Source organism: Idiotropiscis lumnitzeri, chromosome 2, assembly GCF_059441095.1.
Source record: "Idiotropiscis lumnitzeri isolate Australia: NSW breed Sydney's pygmy pipehorse chromosome 2, RoL_Ilum_1.0, whole genome shotgun sequence".
NCBI lineage: Eukaryota > Metazoa > Chordata > Actinopteri > Syngnathiformes > Syngnathidae > Idiotropiscis > Idiotropiscis lumnitzeri.
The window spans coordinates 35,472,714-35,499,260 of NC_142392.1; the positions used below are offsets into that span (position 1 = coordinate 35,472,714).

Sequence of the window (26,547 nt, forward strand, 5' to 3'; positions counted from 1 at the left end):
CCCAACAATTAGGTCCATCGATCCTTACAGTGTCTTTCTCAGAAAGAGGTTCCAGATGTTTTGGAGCTCTGTCATATGCAATTTTCTGTTTGAGTTTGAGCATTCTCTTATTTTCAAACCAAATGTTGTTGTCATGTCCTTGTGGTATTTGTGGTGCGAAGCTTACGGCACATGAGTAGGTCAGCAGGCGAAGCTCCCCACTCCAGAGGTGCAGCTCTGTCACTCAATAGGGCAAGGTAAGGATCAGATGCATCATCCTTGGCCTTCCTTAGCAGTCTCTTGATGATTTGCACTCCCTTCTCAGCCTGCCTATTTGCCTGTCGGTATAAAGGGCTTGAAGTGATGATGTGAGCCTCAGCCTCCTCCGCCGTAACGCAGTCCTTGATGTCACTGTTATGGTGCGGCGCTCGGGATAACGCATCAGCAAGCACGATGTATTTTCCAGGCGTGTATATTAGCTCAAAATCATAGCGCTGCAACGTCATCATGCGTTGAATTCTGGGCGTCATGTCATTGAGATTTTTCATCCTAGTTGAAATCAGTGGCTTATGATCAGTCTCTGCTATGAACGTGGGCAGTCCATAAACATACGTGTGAAATTTGCCAAATCCAAACACTAAACCCAGTGACTCCTTTTCGATCTGAGCAGAGCGTTTTTCAGTCTCTGACATTGACCTGGATGCATAGGCTACAGGTTGCCATGTGTCTCTCGCCTTTTGCAGCAGTACGGCACCTAGCCCATCTTTTGACGCATCCGTGGAAATTTTGGTTGGTTTTGATGGATCAAAGTAGGCAAGGACTGGTTCAGCTGTCACAGTTCTCTTTAGATCTTGCCATTCTTTGTCATGTTTTGTTGTCCACTCAAAGACTACGTCGTGATGCAGCAGCAAACTTAAGGACTTTGTCCTCGACGAGAGGTTTGGAATGAACTTGCCCAGGAAGTTTATCATCCCCATTGCTCGCAGAAGTCCTTTTTTTTTCGGTTGGAGCTGGCATGTCCAGTATTGCTTGCACTTTGGTTCTGTCTGGCACCACTCCATCTGCTGTGTCAATTCTGTAACTCCAAACAGACATTTCAGAAATCAGAAATCCCTTTATTGACATTGTACTCAAGTGTGCAACGAGATTAGAGATTTCTCTCGTTTTAGTTTTAGTCCATTCATTTTAACTCTTTGTAGCAGTTCCTCAAGTCTCTCATTGTGTTCTTGTTCCGTGTTTCCCCACACAACCAAATCATCAATGAACACACGGGTTCCTTCCAGACCTTCTATGATTGACTCCATAGCTCTGTGAAAGATCTCAGGCACAGACTTTATGCCAAATGGCAGTCTCAGAAAACAGAAACGCCCAAATGGTGTGTTGAAGGTGGTGTACCTGCTGCTTTCGGTGTCCAGCTTCACCTGCCAAAATCCATGCGATGCATCTCATTTGCTAACCTACTTAGCACCTGCCATGTCACTCAGGATTTCTTCATGCTTGGGAATTTGATAATGTTCTCTTATCATGTTTTCATTCAGATCCTTGAAGTCGAGGCAAACACGTAACTCTGGGGAGTTCCTCTTTTTAACACACGTGATGGAATTTTCTTTCACTTTCTCTCTGACTCTTATTGGTGTCATTCTGCTCAGTTCCATTTTTAATCTCTCTTTGAGAGGGGCTGGAACTCTTCTCGGGGCATGTACTACAGGTTTAGCATCTTCCTTGAGATGTATTTTATAAGTGTAAGGTAGCGTCCCTTGTCCTTTGAAGACAGAAAAGTATTTGTTCACTATACTCTTACTACCTTCACTCTTCAACACTTTGTTCTTCTGATTGACATCCTTGCTGTTGATTTAGTAAATTATTTTTATCAATCCAAGCTCTTCAGATGTCTTGTCTCCAAGGATTGACTCCAGTCCACTTGACACAATTTTGAACGTTAACTTGTGTTGTCTTCCCTTTGCTGTCACTTTTAGCCTACAACATCCCTTTGTTTTTATTGGCTGATTGTTGTAAGTTTTCAATTTCACGGCCTTGTCTGTGACTCTTTCCGGTTGTGGTTTCAAGTCTTTTTCATTAATTTTGTTTGCTTTTGCTCATGTGTCAATTTTAAAAGTAACAAGTGTCCCATTGACAAGCAGTGGTGCAATCCATTTATCTTCTTTTACTGCATTAACAGCTTGCTCTGGGTCTCCTCTAGTTTGTTGTTGCACATCGCTTTCGTCATATGACACGATTTTGATGAAAAAAGTGTCACTAAGGTCATCACTATCATCTGAGTCTTCCTGCACGGTGTGCACGTTCTTCTTGGTGTTGCACATCTTAGCATAGTGATTTTGCTTTTTACACTTAGCACATGTTCTCCCAAATGCAGGACACCGTTTTGGCTCATGCATTTCTCCACACTTTTTACAGCTGAAATGAGCTTGATCATTTTCATTGTTTTTGGTCTTTTTCTTGAATCGCAGTTTACCTTTGCTCGTCACTGCCTTCACGGACTCTGTTTTTTCATAAGATGGTGCTGCTTGGGAAGTTAGCACGTGCTGATTTGCTAGCTCGTTAGCTTGGCAAGTCTTTATTGCATTTTCCAATGTTAGGTCCGCCTTCCTCAACAGCCTCTCTTAGTTTCTTTTCGTTAGTCCCGAACACAATCTGATCCCTTATCATTGAGTTTTTCAGATCACCAAAGTTACAAGACTTAGCTTCAATTTTGAGATCAGTGGGGAAATTGTCAAAGGACTCACCGGGCTGTTGGAGTCTTGAACGAAACACGTATCTCTCATAAGTTCCGTTTTTCTTAGCTAGACAGTGTTGATCAAATTTTTGTAGGACCTTTTCAAACTTGTCTTTATCTTCGGGTTCATTGACTACCTCGATGGCCTCGGCTCCGGCATTGGTTCGCAAAAGGGCTATTTTTCTTTCGTCCGTTCTGTTTCCGACTCCCACGGCAACAAAGGAGAGCTGGAATTGTTGCTTGAAAGCCGTACATAATTTCAACAGGAGGTGCTACTGTCAGACCCAAAGTGTATCCTCAACCTGAGCTTCATTCTGTCTTAACTGGGGCCGGTCTGTCATCACTACCAGCAGGTGTACAACGTGAAACTATTCCAACAATACAGAGTGACCAAGCTTCACCAACAACCTGATCGTTTGCTTACAGCACTGGAGAAGCAAAATGAAATAACATCTTCACTTTTCAAACAATTACTTTTGCTGTTACCCAAACGAGATTTGCAAGTTTTTGATGGAGATCCATTACAATACCTAAGTTTCATAAGAGCCTTTGAACACAACATCGAAGAAAGAACTCCAAATCACAAGGACTGTTTGTACTACCTCGAGCAATATACCAGAGGCCAGTCCCTGGATCTGGTCCGAAGCTGTCAGCATCTGCCACCTTCTCGTGGATTCATTAAAGCGACGGCTTTGCTACAAGAACATTTTGGAGATCCGTTTAAAGTAGCTTCTGCATACATGGACAAGGTACTTTCATGGCCTTTGATAAAGGGAGAAAATCTCAAGGCATTGCAGGCCTACAGTTTATTGCTTCGTGAATGCTGTAATTCAACGGGAGATTCTGTAGGTGACCTAAACGTGCCCACCAATATGCAAATTATGGTTAAAAAACTGGCTTACAAGCTTAGAGATAAGTGGAGAAGTGTGGTCTGCCATCTGCAAGAAACGTACCATTGCAGAGCCACATTTCATGACATTGTGGAGTTTGTGGAGAAGCAAGTTAAGATTGCATGTGACCCTCTCTTTGGAGATATACAAGATTTGCCTGCAACAGGAAAAAGAGTTTAGAGCTGGGACATTTCGGACTGGTACCAAAGCTAAAGGGAGTAGCTTTGCCACTACATGTGGAAAAGAAAATGGAGCCTGTAAATAAAATGGAGAAGAACTTACCTGTAAAGGCATGCTTGTTTTGTGGAGCTGGACATTCTTTGGATGTTTGCCTTCTATTGGATAAAAAGACGCAAGTCGAAAAGATGTCTTTTTTGAGGGAAAAAGGAATGTGCTTTGGTTGTTTGTGCATTGGGCACAGAAGCAGAGAATGCAAAGGACGTTTGGTGTGTAGAGTATGCAATAAGAAGCACCCTACCTTGTTGCATATTTATTCCCAAACGAAGCAAATAAGTTCAACACTGGCCGATGTTGATTTAGAAAGTGTCAGAGACGGTGCTGTGGTGTCAATTCAATCCACAGTGGCTTGACTGGGATCAGTAAACAGGACTGTGTGTTATCAATACTACCTGTCCAGGTGAAATCCAAAAGAGGTAACAAAACTTTGTCTTCTGTTGGGTACAGAGGCGCGCAGAACTGTGTTGAGAGGGGCTTTTGTACTAGATCTCCTGTGAGGAATAAATCGGCTCCTGTGTGAAGTTGCCGGCTTCCTGGTCGTCTTTCTCTCAAAACGAGCGCGCATAAATTGTTGGATGAATGTCGGTCATGTTTGGTTAATCATTAATGGAATCAGATAATTAATTCGAATAATTTGGTAAAAGTTATGCTACAGTCTTAGAGTTAAATTCCAACGGCACCAAGAGAACAAAAATAATATACTTGCTTAGGAGGAAAGGTGAACAAATTCTAAATCTTTGACTTAAACAAACTTGTGAAACATTAATGTCTATTCAAGACATGAGAGAGGCAATTAACCTTGAACGCTTTCCCCAAACAACTTAATGTTGTGATGCATATTTTTAACGATAGAAAGTCGTTCTTTACAAAGCAAATGAGAGTAAAACGTGTACAAACCTGCTTTGAGTGGCACAACACGAGGCTGGTTGCAAACTTCGTCCAGCAGTGGAAGATGTTGCTCGTTCTCTTCTTTTATTCCACAAAGTTCCTCTTTGTACTTGGGTGTCGTTTTTTCACACATTTTCAAACGCCAATCCCAACAAATCCGCACTTGATCTCTGCTTGGCGATAACTCGTGAGCTTCTCTTTGTTCGACGAGACGAATTAAAGATGGCATCGATTTTTAAAGTAGCGCTGAATGGATTTCCTGCGTGAAAACTGCAGTCTGTTCCGCACGAAATCCGAAGAACAGGACACACCCCGCTGTGATATGATTGGCTGCTGGCCATGTGGCACTGTCACCGCTCACCGACAGATGTCGCCATTTGCGATGCAAATCATTGTTATCTTTTTCTAAACATTGGAAAAACGTACGATTTGAAAAAAGAAAAAACGAAAGATTTAAACCGTATGCATTTGACCAAACATTTTAGTTCCCAAATATGAACTTTACAGATGTATTGAATTTTACTTTTGTTGCTGGCTTTGTTAAAACATCTGACACCATGTCGTCGGCTGGACAGTATTCCAAATGTATTTCCCTATTATTAAGAGTTGACATGATAAAGTGATACTTTATGTCAACATGTTTGCACCTTTGCCTCTTTACAGGGTTTTTCGCCAGCGACGTTGTTGCGAATTTTAAATTAAAATACGTCACTGTTTCATTATCTAAATATTAGAGTGTTAAAAATGATTTCAGTGTTGATATAAGCACTGAAATATTTCATTATTCGTCTCAGTATTCATTAAACTACGCCTATTCACTATTATTTCAAAATTCATTCAACTGTTTTAGTAATAATTTAGTATTCAACGTTTAATCGTTTCTTTTTAAATATTCATGTCAATATTTTGTTCAATCTTAATGTTATGGAAAACTATTTAGCAAGTAAGGTTTTTGTTATTTATTGTGGCCACCTGCTTTTGAGAAAGTGCCTTTCGCTTCTTGTACAACACGACTTTGACTGAAAAGTATGCTCAATGCAGAAAAAATATCTCTGTTTTAAGATTCCACTGTCAAATAAATCTTCATCTTCCTGTGTGCATCAGTATCTTCCCACGCACTTCTCCCACTGAGATCACTCTACAGACTGACCCAAAAGACAATTTATTTTCCAGACTATCTCATTGATCTTCCCTTACTGCTGAAAATTCCACAACAATTTGGGGTCAGACGTGGGATAGCTGAAGATCTGCCGGTGAAATTCAGGACGCAAATTCAGACAGCAGCAGCAACGAACTGCGTGATGCGGATCATCTCCTCCGTGGTGACAAATAAACGTTGACTCCAGTCACCATCAAGTTGCCAACTCCTGACATTCCAAATCCTTTGAGAGAAACTGAGACTACTTGCGTTTCTCTTTCTGGTTCTTTTTATAGTTCAACTTCTTGTTCAGGTTTTCACCTTTTCACACAGCGTAATGAAGGCCAGTTGAGCAAGTGGAACAAGTGATTTTATTGATGATTGTGGAAGATACCGATTTCATAAGCACCGTTTCATCTCACACCTTTTCCATTAGGATTAAAAAGACAATTGAAAAGCATAACGTTAACAAATGTTGTTCCAGGCAAAGGCAATTAATTTCATTGATAATGTTTGATATAAAAACAAAACAACTCATCATCACTCAGAGACAATGGTTATTCTGGCACTGATCACATTGGCTTAATGTCAATAAAAAAAGCTTTTCAAAATTAAATTTATCATATTTTATTCAAAATCACATTTACATCGTTTTTTTTTTAAGCTTCAAGGATTGCTGCAATTCTCACCAGCACAATTGTGACTCTCAGCACCCTGTTTAGTGAAGAATTTTTTAGCACAAACACTGCAACTGAATGGCTTTTCGCCACCGTGTGTTCTTCTATGATTTGTTAAAGTTGATTTTTGAGTGAAACCTTTCCTACAAACTGAGCAGGAAAAAGGTTTTTCACCACTGTGTATTCTTTTATGTTTTGTTAAAGTTGACTTTCCAGAGAAGCTTTTGCCACAAACTGAGCATGAAAAGGGTTTTTCTCCACTGTGTGTTGTTGTGTGTTCTATTAAATTAAACTTTCCAGAGAAGCTTTTGCCACAAACTGAGCAGGAAAAAGGCTTTTCTCCACTGTGTCTTCTTAAGTGGCTTGTTAAATTATACTTTTGAGAGAAGCATTTTCCACAAACTGAGCAGGAAAAAGGTTTTTCTCCACTATGTATTGTTGTGTGTTTTATTAAATGCGACTTACGATAGAAATTATTTCCACAAATTGAGCAGGAATAAGGTTTTTCACCACTGTGTGTTCTTGTATGTTCTGTTAATCGTGACTTTTGAGAGAAACTTTTCCTACAAACTGAGCAGGAAAAAGGTTTTTCTCCACTGTGTATTGTTGTGTGTTTTCTTAAATATGACTTTAAAGAAAAGCTTTTGCCACAAACTGAGCAGGAAAAAGGCTTCTCTCCACTGTGTGTTCTTGTGTGTTCTGTTAAATGTGACTTTTGAGAGAAACTTTTTCCGCAAACTGAGCAGGAAAAATGTTTTTCTCCACTGTGTATTGTTGTGTGTTTTATTAAATATGACTTTAAAGAAAAGCTTTTGCCACAAACTGAGCAGGAAAAAGGCTTCTCTCCACTGTGTATTCTTGTGTGTTCTGTTAAATATGCCTTTTGAGAGAATCCTTTGCCACAAACCGAGCATGAAAAAGGCTTCTCTCCACTGTGTGTTCTTGTGTGCCTTGTAAATTGTGCCTTTTGTGAGAAGCTTTTGCGACAAAATGAGCATGAAAATGTTTTTTCTCCACTGTGTGTTCTTGTGTGTGGTTTTAAAGACAACTTTGAAGTTAATGAATCAGTGTGACGTGCCCTTTCACCTTTGGCTTGCCCATCATCGTCATCATCATCATCATCATCGTCATGAGCGTCTGATAATGTGTCCTCATTATGTGCTTGTGATGGCCCCCAGTGGTCTTCATCACCTTCTGTTGTCACGTGATGTCTTGAACTGCTGCTTGTAGGCTCCGCCCCTCTGTTGTCCTCACTCACATCCTTGTTTTCATCTTCAGTCTTTATAGGGAGAACGTTCACTGGTGACTTGTTGATCTCCTCCTCCTCCTCCTCTTTGATGCGAGTCAAGTCTGGCTCCTCTTTCACAGAACACAGATCGTTTTCACTGACGTCTGCAGGACACAAAAAGACTAATTTGGTTTGGCCAAGTCAAAGGTCAGGCGGCGACTTTGTCTTATATTGTTTCTACCATGCTACCTTGACTTGTGCCCGCCGCACACGGAGCAATGCGTGCGACCCCAACTTGGACCGGACCATGGGGGCATTTCACAAAATTCCGTCCTACGATGTAAACCTCCTTTCGCAGCACAACGGTGATAAACGAGCATTTAAAAAGGAAGCATGTTGCGGCTGATGCCCGATTTCATTCCTGACATAGTCACAGACGTTACTGGAAGCGAGCTGAAGTTAGCACACACAGGCTTTTGTGTGCGTCTGATGGAACACCTGTTGTGGGACCCTAACATATTGATGGAGACCACTGGGGGCCATCGCAACATTATGTCATTAATAGAATAGAAATCCTTCAAGTGAAATATGTTTACAAATTTTTCATTTTGCATTTAGAGATAGTTTCATCGTGGGTACTTTTTGCTTCCATTCTAATCTGTATGCCTAAAAGAATTAAAGGGGCCCTGGCATCATAGTCGCTATTTATTGCATGATTTATGTTTGTTTTTTTGTTTTTTCCCAAAATGACATTTAGCCTGCTAGTACGTTCCAACATTCCCCTTTTGATTTTTTGTTAAATTTCTGTTTCTAAATACATTTTTAAACAAAATTACGTGTGAAGAATCAAAATCCCTACACATAAATTAAGCAACAACACTTTCCCTCTGACTTTCATGTTGACATATTTGAATAATGTATATTTAAAAGTTATCCAATATGAATTAAAATTAGACTAAGATACACCATAATATTATTAGAGTTCACTGAATTATTTTGTAACTGCAATGATGCTGAACAGCCATAGAATGTCAATAATGAGTAACAAAGTAACACAAGACCTCGCACTGATACATCATCATTGTCATTTGCATAAATTATCAAGAACTATGAGTTGTGGGGGAGATGCAAACCACCTGGGCCACAGGAACTTTATTACCAGGAACTAAATGTTCCTGGACTTGTTGGTGGAAAAGGGGTTTGTGACGTTCTCCCTTTTAAGCCCATAGTAAGCCAAAGATGCAGATGCATTCCTTGCAGCATGCGTTTGTTCATTGATGAGATCCTTGCAACCCTGGATGGATGCATTCAATGTATTTTAAATGTTTGGATGGGGTGAAACTACACACCCGAGGTCCATTGACTGTCACCCGACCAATCCAGTAAAAAGTTAATAAATAAATAAGACCAATACGTACTAGTTTTTTTTTTAACGTAATATTTTGCGTTTTATCCACTAAAATTGATCAACCGCCATTGATGTTTTCGCCGCAGTGTGCACATTTTTTAGAGTCAGGCAGAATTCCTTCCCTAAGTCATTGCTTGAACAAGATATAAAAACCAGAAAATGTAAAATCTTCCGGTTCCGGCGCCGCGCGAGTGGCTGCCTGTTTACAGCAGCGTGGCTCACTATTGAGCCTTTTTCGTGTGTTTTTTCCCTTTACCCTTTTTTATTTTATTTTTACCTCACCTCAGCAATGGACATCCAACTTGCGGTGGTTTTACTACTGTTGGGGGCTGTTTTTTGCGCGATCGTGTCCGGAGACGAAACTCGGAGCTACGGATCGATCGTGTACACAAGAGATCAGCTGTTAGCACTCCGTGCTAACCCCGCGTGGGCTCCCGGAGCGAGACCCGATATTCCCCGCGAGCTGAGGAGGAAGAGACGGGGATGTCGTGCGGGGGCTAAACGCCAGGCAAGGAGGAGACGATATCACCCCGTCCTCCCGTCCGTTATTATGGGGAATGTTCGATCCCTCTCCAACAAAATGGACGAGCTAACAGCGCTAACCCGGCACGAGAGGATTGTCCGGGAGGCTAGCTTGCTGGTGTTCACGGAGTCGTGGCTAACAGAGCTAACGCCGGACGCCGTCGTGGAATTGGACGGCTTTCAAATACTACGCGCGGACAGGACACTGGAGAGCGGTAAGAGAAAGGGGGGAGGGCTGGCTGTGTTTGTTAATGATAGATGGTGTAACCCTGGGCACATAACTGTTAAGGATCAACTTTGCAGTCGGGACATTGAGATGATAGCTGTTAGCATGCGTCCGGTCTATTTACCGCGAGAGTTCAGTCATGTGATCGCGGTGGCGGCGTACGTGCCTCCCTCTGCTAACGGTGAGACAGCCTGTGATGTACTGAATGCAGCTGTGAGCAGGCTACAAACACAGCACCCAAATGCCTTGTTCCTTATCTCTGGTGACTTCAATCATGCTTCTCCTTCCTCCTCTCTGCCTTCATTCACACAATATGTAACATGCCAAACCAGAGACAATAAAATATTGGACCTCTTCTATGCCAACACCAAGGAGGCGTACACGTCACTGCCCCTCCCCCCGCTGGGCAAAGCTGACCACAACTTGGTTGCTCTCCTGCCTGTGTACAAACCTCTCGTCCGCAGGCAGCCAGCTGTGACACGCACAGTTCAGCGATGGTCCAGAGAAGCCGAGGAGGCCTTGAACTGTGTGGGAGGTATTCAGCGAAGCTCACGGTGAGGACATTAATGGTCTAACAGACACAGTTACAGACTATATTAACTTCTGCATGGAGAACACCATTCCCACCAGGACTGTAAGATGAACAAACCCTGGATCACACCGGACATTAAAGCTCTCCTGAAGGAGAAAAAGAGGGCTTTTGTTTCAGGCGACAAGGACGAGCTGAAGAGAGTGCAGCGTCAGCTGAGAAGGAGGATCCGTGAGGGGAAAAAGTCCTACAGGATGCGGATGGAAGAACAACTGCAGCGGAACAATGCCAGGGATGTCTGGAGGGGCCTGAAGACCATCTCAGGCCACGGACAAGCAGGTAAGACCCAGAAGGGGGGGGGGCTTCAGTGGGCAAATGAGTTGAACCTATTTTTCAATAGGTTTGATCAAATGTCTGACCCCGCTCAGGCTTCCCTGATGCAGCCCCCACCCACCCCTCCTGCCACTGCGAACAAGACCCTCTCTCCCCCTCTCTCGCCCCTCTCTCTCTCCACAGGCTCCAGTTCCCAGCCTCATCAGACAACCACCACTTCCTCCTGCTCAGCCTTGTTCCTCACAACATCTCAGGTGAAGAACCAGCTGAGGAAGATGAAGGCGAGGAAGGCGGCAGGCCCAGATGGGATCAGCTCCCAGCTCCTCAAATCCTGCGCAGACCAGCTGTGTGGAATCGTCCAGCACATGTTCAACCTGAGCTTGAAGCTGGGCAGAGTCCCCCAGCTGTGGAAAACATCCTGCCTGGTTCCGGTTCCAAAGACACTCCATCCGAAGGAGCTCAACAACTTCAGACCAGTGGCGCTGACGTCTCATCTGATGAAGACCCTGGAGAGACTGGTCCTCGTCCATCTGCGCCCCCTGGTCAGCTCCTCAATGGACCCACTCCAGTTTGCATACCAGCCTGGCATCAGTGTGGATGATGCTATCATCTACCTGCTCCACACTTCATTCTCCCACCTGGAGAAGGCGGGGGGCACGGTGAGGATCATGTTCTTTGATTTCTCAAGTGCTTTCAACACCATCCAGCCCGCCTTATTGGGAGACAAGCTGGAGCAGGCGGGAGTGGCCCACCACCTCATCACATGGATCCACGACTACCTCACAAACCGGCCACAGTACGTGAGGACACAGGGCTGTGTGTCTGACGTGCTCCTCTGCAGCACGGGAGCGCCGCAGGGAACTGTTCTGGCTCCCTTCCTGTTCACCCTCTACACCTCGGACTACAAATACAATTCCACAACCTGTCACCTGCAGAAGTTCTCTGATGACTCTGCGATTGTCGGCCTCATCACTGACGATGACGATCGGGAGTACAGAGGGGTTACGCAGGGGTTCGTGGACTGGTGTCAGCAGAACCGCCTCCAAATCAACGCTGGGAAATCCAAAGAGCTGGTGGTGGATTTCCGCAAGCGTCGGCACTCTCCACCTGCACCAGTGAATATCCAGGGAACAGACGTTGAGAGGGTCTCAACTTACAAGTACCTGGGTGTTCATCTGAACAATAAACTGGACTGGAGCGACAACACAGACGCTCTCTATAGGAAGGGTCAGAGCAGACTCTTCCTACTCAGGCGGCTGAGGTCCTTTGGCGTTCGGGGAACACTCCTCAGGAACTTCTATGACTCGGTGGTTTCATCAGTCATCTTCTATGGAGTGGTCTCCTGGGCAGGAGGCATCTCGGGCCGAGACAAAAAGAGACTGGACAAACTGGTGAGGAGGGCCAGCTCTGTCCTGGGCTGCTCCCTGGACTCTGTGGACTCAGTGGGGGGCAGAAGGATGACGGCAAAACTGTCATCAATGCTGGACAAACCAGCCCACCCATTCAATGACACTCTGAGAACACTTTACAGCTCCTTCAGTGACAGACTTTTACACCCTCGCTGTACCAAAGAGAGATTTCGCCGCTCCTTCCTGCCAACTGCTGTCAGACTTTTTAACAAGAACATTGGGTCAGGCCTACAAATGGGAGGGCATTAGTGCAATTGTGCAGTCCTTGGATGCAATATTAACTACTACTGTACTTTCAGCCAAGGGTGTACTTAAATATTGACCAATGATGTATTTTGTTTACCATTACAGTATTCTTATTACAATACTTCTATCACTGTAGTATTTCTACCACTGCAGGATGTTCACTATTACAGTACTTTTATCATTGCAGTACTTTTATCATTGCAGTACTTTTATCATTGCAGTACTTTTATCATTGCAGTATTTTTCTATCATTGCGGTACTTTTACTATTACAGTACTTTTACCATTGCAGTACTTTTACCATTGCAGTACTTTCATCATTGCAGTATTTTTCTATCGTTGCAGTACTTTTACGATTACAGTACTTTTACCATTGCAGTATTTTCTATCATGCAGTACTTTTCTATCATTTCAGTACTCTTACCATTACAGTACTCTTATCATTGCAATATTTTTATGATTGCAGTATTTCCAATCATTCAGTCGTTTTTATCATTACAGTGTTTTCCCCCTCTGTATAATGGACAAACATTAGGAGTGTTTCCTTACACTTAGATACGTTTATACTGTGTATATTTGCATGCTTTTTCTGAATGTCTGCTGCTAATGTTATACATTAACGGCTACATTACGCCGCCGACTCTGTGTGATCTATATCTTTGCTGCTGTAACACTTCAAATTTCCCCATTGTGGGACTAATAAAGGACATCTTCATCTTTATCTTTAAATGTTCCTGGGCTTGTTGGTCGAAAAGGGGGTTGTGGCGGTCTCCCTTTTTAAGCCCATATGTCAGGTTCGCCAATTTGACATATAGGGTTCATAGCTGGAAGGAGAGAGAGATGCAGCCCAAGTGGCTACAGAAAGGTTAACAAAGTTTATTTGACAACTTTATCTCCCCTCTGTTCCCCGATGCTTTTCACACATTCCCTTTTATAACATCGGGAAATAAGATTACACTTTAAGAAATCAGATTACACTCAAGGGTGGTACAGTTCGTCTTCTCAAAAGCTGGTTTAGTCCGGTTTATCATTGGCGTGCCGCCATGGGTCGCAGCGGACTTTGTCGTTAACATCTTCTATCAGGACCCAGCACGATGCTGTTTGCGTCAGACTTTGGGGCCAACTTCTTCTTATCAGGGCTCATCACGGTGTTGTTTACTTCATCGGCACTTCTGAAGAAGTGCCACCGCCCTGCCACACTCAAACTGTAAACACTCAAGCATAGTTCACTCTATTAAACTGCAACATGTTTTATGCACTACATATTAAAATAAGCTGCATCACGGCAAATGTATAATAACCTCTTAATATTATTCTAACACCACAGTAAGCCAAAGATGCAGATGCATTTCTTGCAGCATGGGCTTGTTCACTGATGAGATCCGTGCAACCCTGGATGGATGCATTAAATGTAATTTAAATGTTTGGATGGGGTGAAACAACGCACATGTGCATAAAACAGTGCTGGGCCACCCGAGGTTTATTGACCGAGGCAGTACAAAGATAATAAATAAATAAGACCAATACGTACTTGATTTTTTAAAATAACTTAATATTTTGTGTTTTATCCACTAAAATTGATCATCCGCCATTGATGTTTTTGCCGCAGTGTGCACATTTTTTAGAGTCAGGCAGAATTCCTTCCGTAAGGAATTGCTTTAACAAGATATAAAAACCAGAAAATGTAAAATGTTAAATAATCAGTTCAAATTTTATACTGGAAAAAACATGGAGTTCAGCCCCCACTATTGTTTTTTCTTTGGCATTTATTTCCTGCACTGATTTTATTTGGCATCAACAAATGTTCAGCAGACCTGCAAATAAAAGGCAAGATTAAAAAATAAAACGCCAATAACCTTGAACGATTTCCCCAAACAACTTAATGTTGTGATGCACATTTTTAACGATAGAAAGTCGTTCTTTACAAAGCAAATGAGAGTAAGACGTGTACAAACCTGCTTTGTGTAGCACAACACGAGGCTGCTTGCAAACTTCGTCCAGCAGTTGAAGATGTTGCTCGTTCTCTTCTTTTATTCCCCAAAGTTCCTCTTTGTACTTGGGTGTCGTTCTTGCACACATTTTCAAATGATAATTCCAAAAAATCCGCACTTGATCTTTGCTTGGCGATAACTCGTGTGCTTCTCTTTGTTTGACGAGACGAATGAAAGAGCGACGTTCTTCAAAGTCGCACAGAAAGGATTTCCTGTTCGTCACGAAAGCGGAAGAACAGGACACACCCCGCTGTGATATGATTGGCTGCTGGCTGTGTGGCGCACTGTCACCAATTCACCGACAGATGTCGCCATTTGCGATGCAAATCATTGTTATCTTCTTCTAAACATAGAGAAAAACCTAAGATGCACATGAACAAACATTTTTGTTCCCAAATATGAACTTGAGAGATGTATTGAATTTTACTTTTGTTGCTGGTTTTGTTTATATATCTGACACCATGTTGTTGGTTGGATAGTATTCCAAATGCATTTCCCTTTTATTAACAGTTGACATGATAAAGTGATACTATATGTCAACATATTTGCCTTTTTACAGGGTTTTTCACCAGGTTGTGATTGCGAATTTTAAATTAAAATATGTCACTGTTCTATGACTTAACTGTTATTGTGTTCGAAAATGATTTCGGTATTTAAGTACTTTAATGTTTCATTATTCGTTTTAGTATTCATTAAACTACAATAATTCACTATTAATTATAAGATTTAGTGAACTGTTTTAGGAATAATTTAGTATTCAATGTTTAATTGTTACAAAATTTACTTTTTAAATTTTTGTTTCACCATTTTGTTCAATCTTACTCGTGTGGAAAATTATTTAAGAAGCACCAACACAAGGTTTTTAAAGATAAAGATGTCCTTTCATATTCCCACAATGGGGAAATTTGCAGTGTTACAGCAGCAAAGGTATAGATCACACAGAGGCGGCGGCGTAATGTAGCCGTTAATGTATAACAGCAGCAGACATTCAGAAAAAGCAAACCTATGCGAATATACACTGTATATACGTATAGGGATTCTGTGTGGTGGTCGAAGGCTTAACAACATACGTTACGCTGACGACACCGTCCTCATGGCAGATTCGGAAGAGGGGCTCCAGAAGCTCCTTGACGCACTACGTGAGGAAAGCCTACGTTTTGGACTCGAAACCAACGAGAAAAAGACCAAGTGCATGACCATCTCCAAGAGTGAACCAGAGCCCATTTGCAGACTCCAATGTCAGGCCTCAGAGATCGAACAGGTGCGAAGCTTCAACTACTTAGGCTCCGTCATCAACCATGATGGCCGTTGTGAAAAAGAAATTAGACGTAGAATTTCGCTGGCGAAGGACGGTTTCAACCGAATGAGAAGCTTGTTCACAGACCGCAAACTCACACTTGATCTTAAGAACCGACTTCTACGATGTTTCATCTGGTCAATCCTGCTCTACGGGTGCGAGTCTTGGACATTAAACGCCAAGACAACAAAGAATCTAGAAGCTGCTGAAATGTGGATGTACCGTCGGATGCTACGTGTGTCATACACCACTCATGAAACCAACGAGTCAGTCTTACAACGGGTCGGACGAAATCGTGAGCTCATCCGGGTAATCCAAAACAGACAGACAAAGTTCCTTGGCCATTCAATTAGGAAAGGTGAAGTCGAGAACCTAAGTCTGAGCGGACGGATTCAAGGGAAAAAAGCACCAGGGGGTCAGCGGATCATCTTTAAGCTACCCCACAACAGTGCTCGTGAAATCTGGGACGCAGCCCGTCAACGCGTATTTTGATTTCCTCTATTCGAAACCTCATGGATTCTAAGGCCGAATCGGCTACGGAACTACAAGAGAGAGAGAGAGCTGGCTTTGTGGAGCACTGTCACCAACTCACAGACAGATGTCACCATTTGCGATGCAAATCATCGTTATCTTCTTCTAAACATTGGAAAAACGTGCGATTTGAACCGTATGCACATGAACAAACATTTTAGTTCCCAAATATGAACTTGAGAGATGTATTGAATTTTACTTTTGTTGCTGGTTTTGTTTTCACATCTGACACCATGTTGTTGGTTGGACAGTATTCCAAATGTATTTCTCTATTATTAACAGTTGACATGATAAAGTGAAACTTTATGTCAACATATTTGCCTTTTTACAGGGTTTGTCGCCAGCGACGTGGTTGCGAATTTTAAATTAAAATACATCACTGTTTTATTCTCTAAATGTTAGAGTCTTAAAAAATGATTTCAGTGTTTATAACTTAACTAACTTAAATATTTCATTATTCGTTTCAGTATTCATTAAACTACGGTGATTCATTATTTATTTCAAGATTCATTGAACTGTTTTAGTAATAATTTAGTATTCAATGTTTAATCGTGACATTGTTTACTTTTTCAATATTTGTGTCACTATTTTGTTCAATCTTAATATTATGGACAATTATTTTGCAAGTAAGGTTTTTGTTATTTATTGTGGCCACTTGCTTTTGAAGAAAGTGCCTTTCGCTTCTTGTACGAGAGGATTCTTTGTGAAGCCAAAACAACACGACCTTGACTGATAAGTGGGCTCAACGCAGAAAAAATATATTTTTGTTTTAAGATTACACAGTTCCTGTCAAATAAATCTTCATCTTCCTGTGTGCATCAGTATCTTCCCACGCACCCATTGAGATCACTCAGCAGACTGACCCAAAAGACAATTTATTTTCCAGACTATCTCATTGATCTTCCCTAACTGCTGAAAATTCCACAACAATCTGGGGTCAGACGTGGGATAGCTGAAGATCCGCCGGTGAAATTCAGGGATGCTGGCAGGTAACCTCCGGGGTTCAATTAAGACAGCAGCAGCAATGAACTGCGTGATGCGGATCATCTCCTCCGTGGTGACAAATAAACGCTGACTCCAGTCGCCATCAAGTTGCCAACTCCTGACATTCCAAAACCTTTGAGAGAAACTGAGACGATTTGCGTTTCTCTTTCTGGTTCTTTTTAGAGTTCAACTTCTTGTTCAGTTTTTCACCTTTTCACACAGCGTAATGAAGGCCAGTTGAGCAAGTGGAACAAGTGATTTTATTGATGATTGTGGAAGGCAACGATTTCATAAGCACAGTTTCTTCTCACACCTTTTCCATTAAGTACGATTAAAAAGACAACTGAAAAGCATAACGTTAACAAATGTTGTTCCAGGAAAAGGTAATTAATTTCATTGATAATGTTTGATATAAAAACAAAACAACTCATCATCACTCAGAGACAATGGTTATTCTGGCACTGATCACATTGGCTTAATGTCAATAAAAAAAGCTTTTCAAAATTAAATTTATCATATTTTATTCAAAATCACATTTACATCTTACCACAAAGAGTCAATTCCTTCCGTTTTTTTTTTTTTTTTTTTTTTTAAGCTTCAAGGATTGCTGCAATTCTCACCAGCACAATTGTGACTCTCAGCACCCTGTTTAGTGAAGAATTTTTTAGCACAAACGCTGCAACTGAATGGCTTTTCTCCACTGTGTGTTCTTGTGTGGTTCGTTAAAAGCGACTTACGATAGAAACTCTTTCCACAAACTGAGCAGGAAAAAGGCTTTTCTCCACTGTGTGTTCTTAAGTGGATTGTTAAATTAGACTTTTGAGAGAAGCTTTTGCCACAAACTGAGCAAGAAAAAGGTTTTTCTCCACTGTGTTTTCTTGTGTGGATTGTTAAATTAGACTTTTGAGAGAAGATTTTGCCACAAACTGAGCAAGAAAAAGGTTTTTCTCCACTATGGATGGTTGTGTGTTTTATTAAATGCGACTTACGATAGAAATTCTTTCCACAAATTGAGCAGGAAAAAGGTTTTTCACCACTGTGTGTTCTTGTATGTTCTGTTAATCGTGACTTTTGAGAGAAACTTTTCCTACAAATTGAGCAGAAAAAAGGTTTTTCTCCACTGTGTGTTCTTGAGTGTTCTGTTAAACTTGAGTTTATGGAGAAGTGTTTTCCACAAACTGAGCAGGAAAAAGGGTTTTCTCCACTGTGTATTGTTGTGTGTTTTCTTAAATATGACTTAAAAGAAAAGCTTTTGCCACAAACTGAGCAGGAAAAAGGCTTCTCTCCACTGTGTGTTCTTGTGTGTTCTGTTAAATGTGACTTTTGAGAGAAACTTTTTCCGCAAACTGAGCAGGAAAAATGTTTTTCTCCACTGTGTATTGTTGTGTGTTTTATTAAATATGACTTTAAAGAAAAGCTTTTGCCACAAACCGAGCATGAAAAAGGCTTCTCTCCACTGTGTGTTCTTGTGTGCCTTATAAATTGTGCCTTTTGTGAGAAGCTTTTGCGACAAAATGAGCATGAAAATGTTTTTTCTCCACTGTGTGTTCTTGTGTGCGGTTTTAAAGACAACTTTGAAGTTAATGAGTCAGTGTGACGTGCCCTTTCACCTATGGCTTGCCCATCATCGTCATCATCATCATCATCGTCATGAGCGTCTGATAATGTGTCCTCATTATGGGCTTGTGATGGCCCCCAGTGGTCTTCATCACCTTCTGTTGTCACGTGATGACTTGAGCTGCTGCTTGTAGGCTCCGCCCCTCTGTTGTCCTCACTCACATCCTTGTTTTCATCTTCAGTCTTTATAGGGAGAACGTTCACTGGTGACTTGTTGATCTCCTCCTCCTCCTCCTCCTTTTTGATGTGAGTCAAGTCTGGCTCCTCTTTCACAGAACGGAGATCGTTTTCACTGACGTCTGTAGGACACAAATAGACAAATTTGGTTTGGTCAAGTCAAACCTCAAGCGGCGACTTTGTCTTATATTGTTTCTACCGTGCTACCTTGACTTGTGCCTGCCGCACACGGAGCAATGCATGCGACCCCAACTTGGACCAGACCATGGGGACACTTCACAAAATTCCGTCCTACGATGTAAACCTCCCTTTCGCAGCACAACGGTGATAAACGCGCATTTAAAAAGGAAGCACGTTGCGGCTGATGCCCAATTTCATTCCGGACATCGTCACAGACGTTTCTGGAAGCGAGCTGAAGTTAGCACACACAGGCTATTGTGTGCGTCTGATGGAACACCTGTTGTGGGACCCTAACTTATTGATGGGGGCCACTGGGGGCCATCGCAACATAATGTCATTGATAGAATAGGAATCCTTCAAGTTTTTCATTTTGCATTCAGAGATACAGTGGAACCTCGGTTCTCGAACGACTCTGAGGTCCAACAAAAAAAAGAGAAATTCTTGCTTCGCAGTTCGAACAAACCTCGGAGTTCGAACGCCGGTACGACGCGTGAGTGCGCACGCGAGGGTGGGATGCTGAACGGCGTACGGGTGTAGATCGCTCTCTCTCTCTCTTCGTGACCAACTGTTGTCGCGTGCGGACGTGCTGCGTTTTGCTCTCGCGTTTTATATAGGTGTACGAAGTGTTTTAGCCCCTAATCATGCCTCCAAAGAAAGTCAGTGCAAGCAGCAAAGGAATGGTTTCGGTGTTCGAACAATTCGCTTTTCGAACAGGGTTCTGGAACGGATTATGGTCGAGAACCGAGGTTCCACTGTAGTTTCATCGTGGGTACTTTTTGGTTCCATTATAATTTGGATACCTGAAAGAATTAAAGGGGCCCTGGTAGAACAGGGGGTTGTGACATTCTCCCTTTTTAAACCCATAGTAAGCCAAAGATGCAGATGCATTCCTTGCAGCATGCGCTTGTTCACTGATGAGATCCGTGCAACCCTGGATGGATGCATTAAATGTATTTTAAATGTTTGGATGAGGTGAAACTATGCACATGTGCACAAAACTGTGCAGGGCCACCCGAGGTTCATTGACCGAGCCAGTAAAATTTTCATAAATAAGACCAACACGTACTTGATTTTTTAAAAAACGTAATCCTTTGTGTTATATCCACGAAAATTCATCAACCGCCATTGATCATTTTGCCCCAGTGTGTACAGTTTTTAGAGTCAGATTGAATCATTCCAGAAGGAACAAGATTTGTCAAAGAAGTTTTCAAAAACGAGACACGCCTGCACAAATAAATCACCCAACCAAGATTGTCTTTGTCACTTGCGAGGAGCAGTCCGGCAAAGAGAAAAGCTTTCCCGCTCCTGTGCGGCGTTTTATTGAAGCACAGCAAAGCAAATTTGTATATGACAACCCATAAAGAATGGAAAAACATGAACACTGACTTTATCACACCCGTCCACACGCTTCCTGTTGTTCGAACGGTTTCAGCTTACAACACAATGTTTGGGTCACACTTCTGTTAAATGCGAGCTAAACGGTTTCCTGTCAAACACGGTTCAAGACGTGCATCTGTTTTCGTGACTTCCTGCTAAACTGCCAGCATAGACACAACCCTGTTACCACTGAACTCACGTTTTCCTGTTTAAGAAGTCCATGTTTTTGTGACCTTCTATTAACCTGTGTGGTTGATGTGTGGGTCTGGCTCAGCTTCCCTCCGCACAGGTCGCTGGGCATGACAGAATTGGTGATGGTAAGAACCTCTCTGACACAGCCATTTTGGTTTGAAAGAGATTTTATTCTCGTCACATGCTGATGTCAAAAGAAGTCTCCCCAAAAAAGAGAAAAGGGAAAGGGTGTCCCCTCACTTTCCTTCTTATCGGGAATGGCCAAACTGGACATGAATGTCTAACTTTACCTTGTTGCATATGCATTCTCATTGTACTAGTCTTTGATTTTTCCCCCAAAGCTCCCTACGGCGAGAGCAGATGTGGTTGCTCTTTGAAGTGGCCTTCCGGTGCCATCTTGACTGCTTCTATCACCTCGAGTGCTCCACACCTAGAGCTGGTCAAGCCTTTTGTCCTCCTGGACACTATCTCATTCACATTGGAATTTCAAAACCAAAACTGGTCACTTCTTTAGTCTCCAATCCCCTCATAGTTAAAGAGAATTACTAAAATGTTCATAAGAGTGAATAAAAAAATACACTACATATTTCCCCCCCCTCGAGGCAATCTTGTCCTGATAAAGCAAAAACGACACCAGCATGTCACCAAAAATCCCATTCCAACCTTTTATATGAATCCATTGCCTAAAATTTGGGAAACCTAATTGACTAAAACCTAAATCATGTTCAAGGCATGCTACATAAGGGTAGTTTAACTAGGAAAACTAAGTGTATGGCCAAATTGCTCCCTGGTGTCACTCACACCTCCTGCAGGACCACACATAAATCCAGCAATAATTCCAAAAAATCCCAAATCAACCACCTCGGTCACGAAGGAGTTCCCCCCGCAATGTTAGATCTTTAAGCAAACCGGCAGTAACACTTTCCAGTTTAGTCCATATGGAGGAATCAAAGCTTCGCTGAACTTTTCTCGTGAACCTGCTTCCACAAGGCAAGTAGGATGATGGAACACCGTTACAGAACAGAATAAATCCACAGCGTGATAAAGGCATGATAGGACAAGAAACAAACACACAAAATACAAATACGAGTCAAATGATATGCAAAAACATAGTTGAGGCCACGCTCCAGCAAGAGAATCCGATGACATCGTGTCACTCGAGAGCTGCCAAGCCCTCGTCACCGACGAGCTCTTGCTAACAGTATTGTTTCAGATGATCACGTCCACATCTTATGACCCTCATAGGAGTCCTCCTCGTCGCTTGCTCCAAGTGAGATTCCAGTCTGCATCCAACTCCATCTACACTTCACCTGAAATACAACAAGCAGACACACTCCACACAAATATTGAGCACCAGAGAGGCCAATGAAATCCATTTTCCACAGGAAAGAGTCCATTCCAGGATGTGGAGGGCACCAAGACTGGTGCAGTCCTCATCCCAGCCATCATCGCCAGAATGCCCTCCTTCGCCCCCAAGCTGTGCCGGCATTAACTCTGTCAAATGGGGAAGGCGCAGATATAGCAAAAACAAATTGGAGACGCGGTGGAGCAGAGCACAACGTCAGTGAGACCCCGGGTCCACGACCCCTCTGGCAGAGACGGAAACAGAGCTTTCGCTTCAGAGTGGCCCATTCATTGTCTACCACAGTGCCGAGAAATTCTGAAAATGTTCCATAACAGAGGAATTCGTAATGGGTGCTGAAGCACCACCCTGGTCTCAGAGCTGCCCAGTCGACTGGAACGGAGGACAACATATGCTTCCCCCGGCGGATGTGCACAGTCAAATTCAGTCCAACTGGAAATTCAGTCCCACTCGAATTCCAGTGTTTGTTTCACAGGTGCGGGTTCGGTCCATGGCAGTGACTCAGCCAATCTCAAGAGTCCCACAAGCGTGACAGTGTTGTTGCTCACTGGGATATGCAGAAGAAGCTTGCAAAGTGTGGAATATCTTGTTCCACCATCAAAAACTGTTGTCCATCAGTCGTCAACGGAATGCCAAGACCTGCGAGTCCTTGAATGCGGAGGCTCCGCGGGCACCCCTATCGTGGAATGGGTTCCCAATCGGGTTGAGGCGTCAAGTGTGCATTTGGAAGCCATAGAAGCGTTGTCGGAGGAGGGGGTAGCGATGGCGCCCCGTGCTAGAGGAGCTCTTTGTGACAGGCATGGCGCTGGACCACAGAATGGCACATTTCAGGAAGTGGCTCGGTTTGGACCGCTCATCACCCAGTGACCCCACAGCAAGAGCACGTCCCACTCACAACCCATGTCTATAACCACCCCTACTTCTGTTACGTGACCTTGTTGACCGGCAGGTGCGGACAACAAGCCTGCTGTGGGCACTGCGTCACCAGAACCTGGCCTAGGAGCAGCGGAAATGGAAAGAGCAGACGCAATGGGAGCTGCATGCGTCGGCTGCTGGATTAACTGCTTCCCCCAGTTGTCGTGACCCGTGCCGGTCACGCCTGTTTTGTTGTTGTTTTCGTCACCTCCCTGCCATGTGCACTTTTGTTTATGTTTCTCAGCTGAGCAGAGGCATCTCCTCCGACAACCGACTCCGCCCGCGTCATCACGAGTGGGAGACCAGCCCACCGGCGCCGCACCTGACATCCATCCACTGACTAATTACACACACTATTTAAGCCACCTACACTGACTGCCCGGCGTCGGATAATTTTCCTGCACTGCTCACGTTCATGACCCTGGTATCGATTGTTCTCATGTTCATGCATTTTTGCTCTTGCGATCTCTGTGTTCCACGTTTTGCCAGCTATTGCTCGGTCTCTTTTTGTTCCTCGTTTTCTCCAATTGGTTTTCCCTCTTGCCCTTTTGGCAAGCTATTTATGTTGATCGTTTTTCCTTTTCCTTGCCGGTGCAAGCGCTTTTCGTTCCGTCGTTTATCTCCTTCCTGGTGTTAGCTTTTCTCCGCCAGCGCTTTGTGTTTTCTCCTGATTTATCGACGGATGTAATGCTAAGATAGATATATTTGCCTTAATTGATGATTGGACTTCCACTATTGTGAATCAATAAACACTCTTTGTTAAACTGATTTTCCTGTGTCCGCGTTTGGAGAGTCCTGCCACCTTCTTCCCAGCGTTTCGCTGGCAAGACCCTGACAGAATTATCCGACCAGAACACGAGTAATCATAGGGTACGTATCTGAACAGCGTATCTCTTGCTACGTACCAGCGAAACTGTCGGCTCAGCCCCAGGCCCTCCACACAACGGTACGCCTCGATCCTTACTGTGTTCCATGCCACAAAGTGCCCAGTACGATACGTGGAAGTGTGCTTCTCTTCATTATTTCTGTTATCAGCTCATAATTTTCCTGCTAAAATTTACACCATGGCCAGGGTCTGTGCTCAAACTGAGCTTATTCACGACTATGTTGTCTATAGCTATAGTTTTACACTTCTTATTTCTCATCTCTTTAACCACTAGACCTTTCTTTTCTTTATCCTCTGCACATTTCTCCCGCGCTAGTCCCCATTTACATAGTTCCTATCATTATTTTTTTTCATTTATTTATTTATTTTTTAATAAATTTTCGTATGTTCTTTCACAGTGCGGTTACTTTGACATCTTTTAATGTCTTAATCATTATAGAGGCCTCTTGTTTAAACAATAATTGAAACTAACACAGGGACATTTTCCATGACCAATCAGCCAGCAGACCCACACGCACAAGCTCTCTTTAACGACCCCAAAAGCCCCGACCGCTTGGACACAGGCGCACAACACCCATTGTGAGTAAAAGCATCTCACCTAAAGTTCAGCCGGCCGGCTGTTGAACGCCTGCGCCCCAGCACCCTTGAGACCATCAATGGAGCAAGAATCCTGTTTGTGACGCCAAAAATTTGGTATATTTTGTTGTTGATGTGTGGGTCTGGCTCAGCTTCCCTCCGGACAGGTCGCTGAGCATGGCAGAATTGGTGATGGAAAAAAATTCTCTGACACAGCCATTTTGGTTATTTTTGTCACATGCTGATGTCAAAAGAAGTCTCCCCAAAAAGGGAAAGGTGATACGTAGGAAATGTATATGTTAGTTTAATACCTGAAGTGAACTTGTGATACTGTTGTACTGTCTATTCAAAATGTTCAATAAAGTTTGTTCAAAAAAAAAAAAAGGGCCTCGACCACATCCACCGACCCGTCCACACCGAAACAAAAACACCCACCGCTAAACTCTTCTGATTTAGTGTATAACTGAATGTAAATTTATCACAGAATGTCCAGTGCTACTCTAAAGGACTACGATATAATTCATCAAGTCTTTGTGTCCCGATAACCTCATCTTCGCGCGTTGATGCTTTTCGGCGTAGTTAGCTTATCTTGTTAGCTAGCTAGCCGCTAACGAAATGAGGCACATGACTCATCGCCAAGCAGAGATCAAGTGCGGATTTTTTGGAATTATTATTTGAAAATGTGCGAAAGAACGACACCCAAGGACAAAGAGGAACTTTGTGGAATAAAAGAAGAAAACGAAGCAGGTTTGTACACGTTTTACTCTCATTTGCTTTGTAAAGAACGACTTTCTATCTTTAAAAATATGCATCACAACATTAAGTTGTTTGGGGAAATCGTTCAAGGTTATTGCCGTTTTTTTTTTTTAAATATTGCCTTTTACTTGCCGGGTTGCTGAACATTTGTTGATGCCAAATGAAATCAGTGCGGAAAACGTTTGCCAAAGAATAACCAATAGTGGGGGGTGAACTCCATGTTTTTCCCAGTATAAAATTTGAACTGATTATTTAACATTTTACATTTTATGGTTTTTATATTTTGTTCAAGCAATTTCTTACTAAAAATGTGCACACTGCCGCGAAAAGGTAAATGGCGGTTGATCAATTTTAGTGAATAAAACACAAAATATTAAGTTTTTTTTAAAAAAATCAAGTACGTATTGGTATTATTTATTTATTAACTTTTTACTGGCTCGGTCAATGAACCTCGGGTGGCCCTGCACTGTTCTGTGCACGTGTGCATAGTTTCACCTCATCCAAACAATTAAAATACATTGAATGCATCCACCCAAGGTTGCACGGATCTTATCAGTGAACAAGCGCATGCTGCAAGGAATCCATCTGCATCTTTGTCTTACTATGGGCTTAAAAAGGGAGTATGCCACAACCCCCTTTTCTACCAACAAGGCCAGGAACATTTATTTCCTGGTAATAAAGTTCCTGTGGCCCAGGTGGTTTGCATCTCCCCCACAAGTCAAAGTTCTTGATAATTTATGCAAATGTCAATGATGATGTATCAGTGGGAGGTCTTGTGTTCCTTTATTACTCATTACTGACACCCTATGGCTGTTAAGCATCATTGCAGTTCCAAAATAATTCAGTGAACTCTTAAAATATTATGGTGTATCTTAGTTGAATTATAATACATATTCCAGAAACGTCTGTGACTATGTCAGGAATGAAATCGGGCATCAGCTGCAACGTGCTTCCTTTTTAAATGCTCGTTGAGCACAGTTGTGCTGCGAAAGGGAGGTTTACATCGTAGGACGTAATTTTGTGAAATGCCCCCATGGTCCGGTCCAAGTTGGGGACCACGCATTGCTCCGTATGCGGCAGGCACAAGTCAAGGTAGCACGGTAGAAAATAAGACAAAGTTGTTGCCTGAGCTTTGACTTGACCAAACCAAATTTGTCTTATTGTGTCCTGCAGACGTCAGTGAAAACGATTTCCTTTCTGTGAAAGAGGAGCCAGACTTGACTCACATCAAAAAGAAGGAGGAGGAGGAGATCAACAAGTCA

At 42.7% G+C, this 26,547-nt stretch overlaps 1 protein-coding gene and 1 long non-coding RNA gene across 2 annotated transcripts in view; one reads left to right on the top strand and one right to left on the bottom strand.

Moving 5' to 3' along the window:
• The window catches only part of LOC148342411 (uncharacterized), a 108,792-nt gene that overhangs the window by 12,652 nt on the left and 69,593 nt on the right, over positions 1 to 26,547 (top strand). The gene's annotated exons all lie outside the window — the stretch shown is intronic.
• On the bottom strand, positions 6,215 to 14,626 carry LOC148342412 (uncharacterized). The gene is made up of 2 exons (XM_088288818.1): positions 14,399 to 14,626; positions 6,215 to 7,935 (listed from the first exon to the last, which is right to left on the bottom strand). The coding sequence occupies exons 1-2, from the start codon at positions 14,520 to 14,522 to the stop codon at positions 6,533 to 6,535; spliced, it is 1,527 nt and encodes a 508-aa protein (XP_088144944.1). The 5' UTR covers positions 14,523 to 14,626; the 3' UTR covers positions 6,215 to 6,532.

What these genes read in the sequence shown, in the direction of transcription:
- LOC148342412 (XM_088288818.1), bottom strand. Translation starts at nt 14,522, where the DNA reads ATGTGTGCAAGAACGACACCCAAGTACAAAGAGGAACTTTGGGGAATA. An exon ending in TGTTGTGCTACACAAAGCAG is followed by an intron (nt 7,936 to 14,398) that starts GTTTGTACACGT and finishes TGTGTCCTGCAG; the next exon opens with ACGTCAGTGAAAACGATCTG.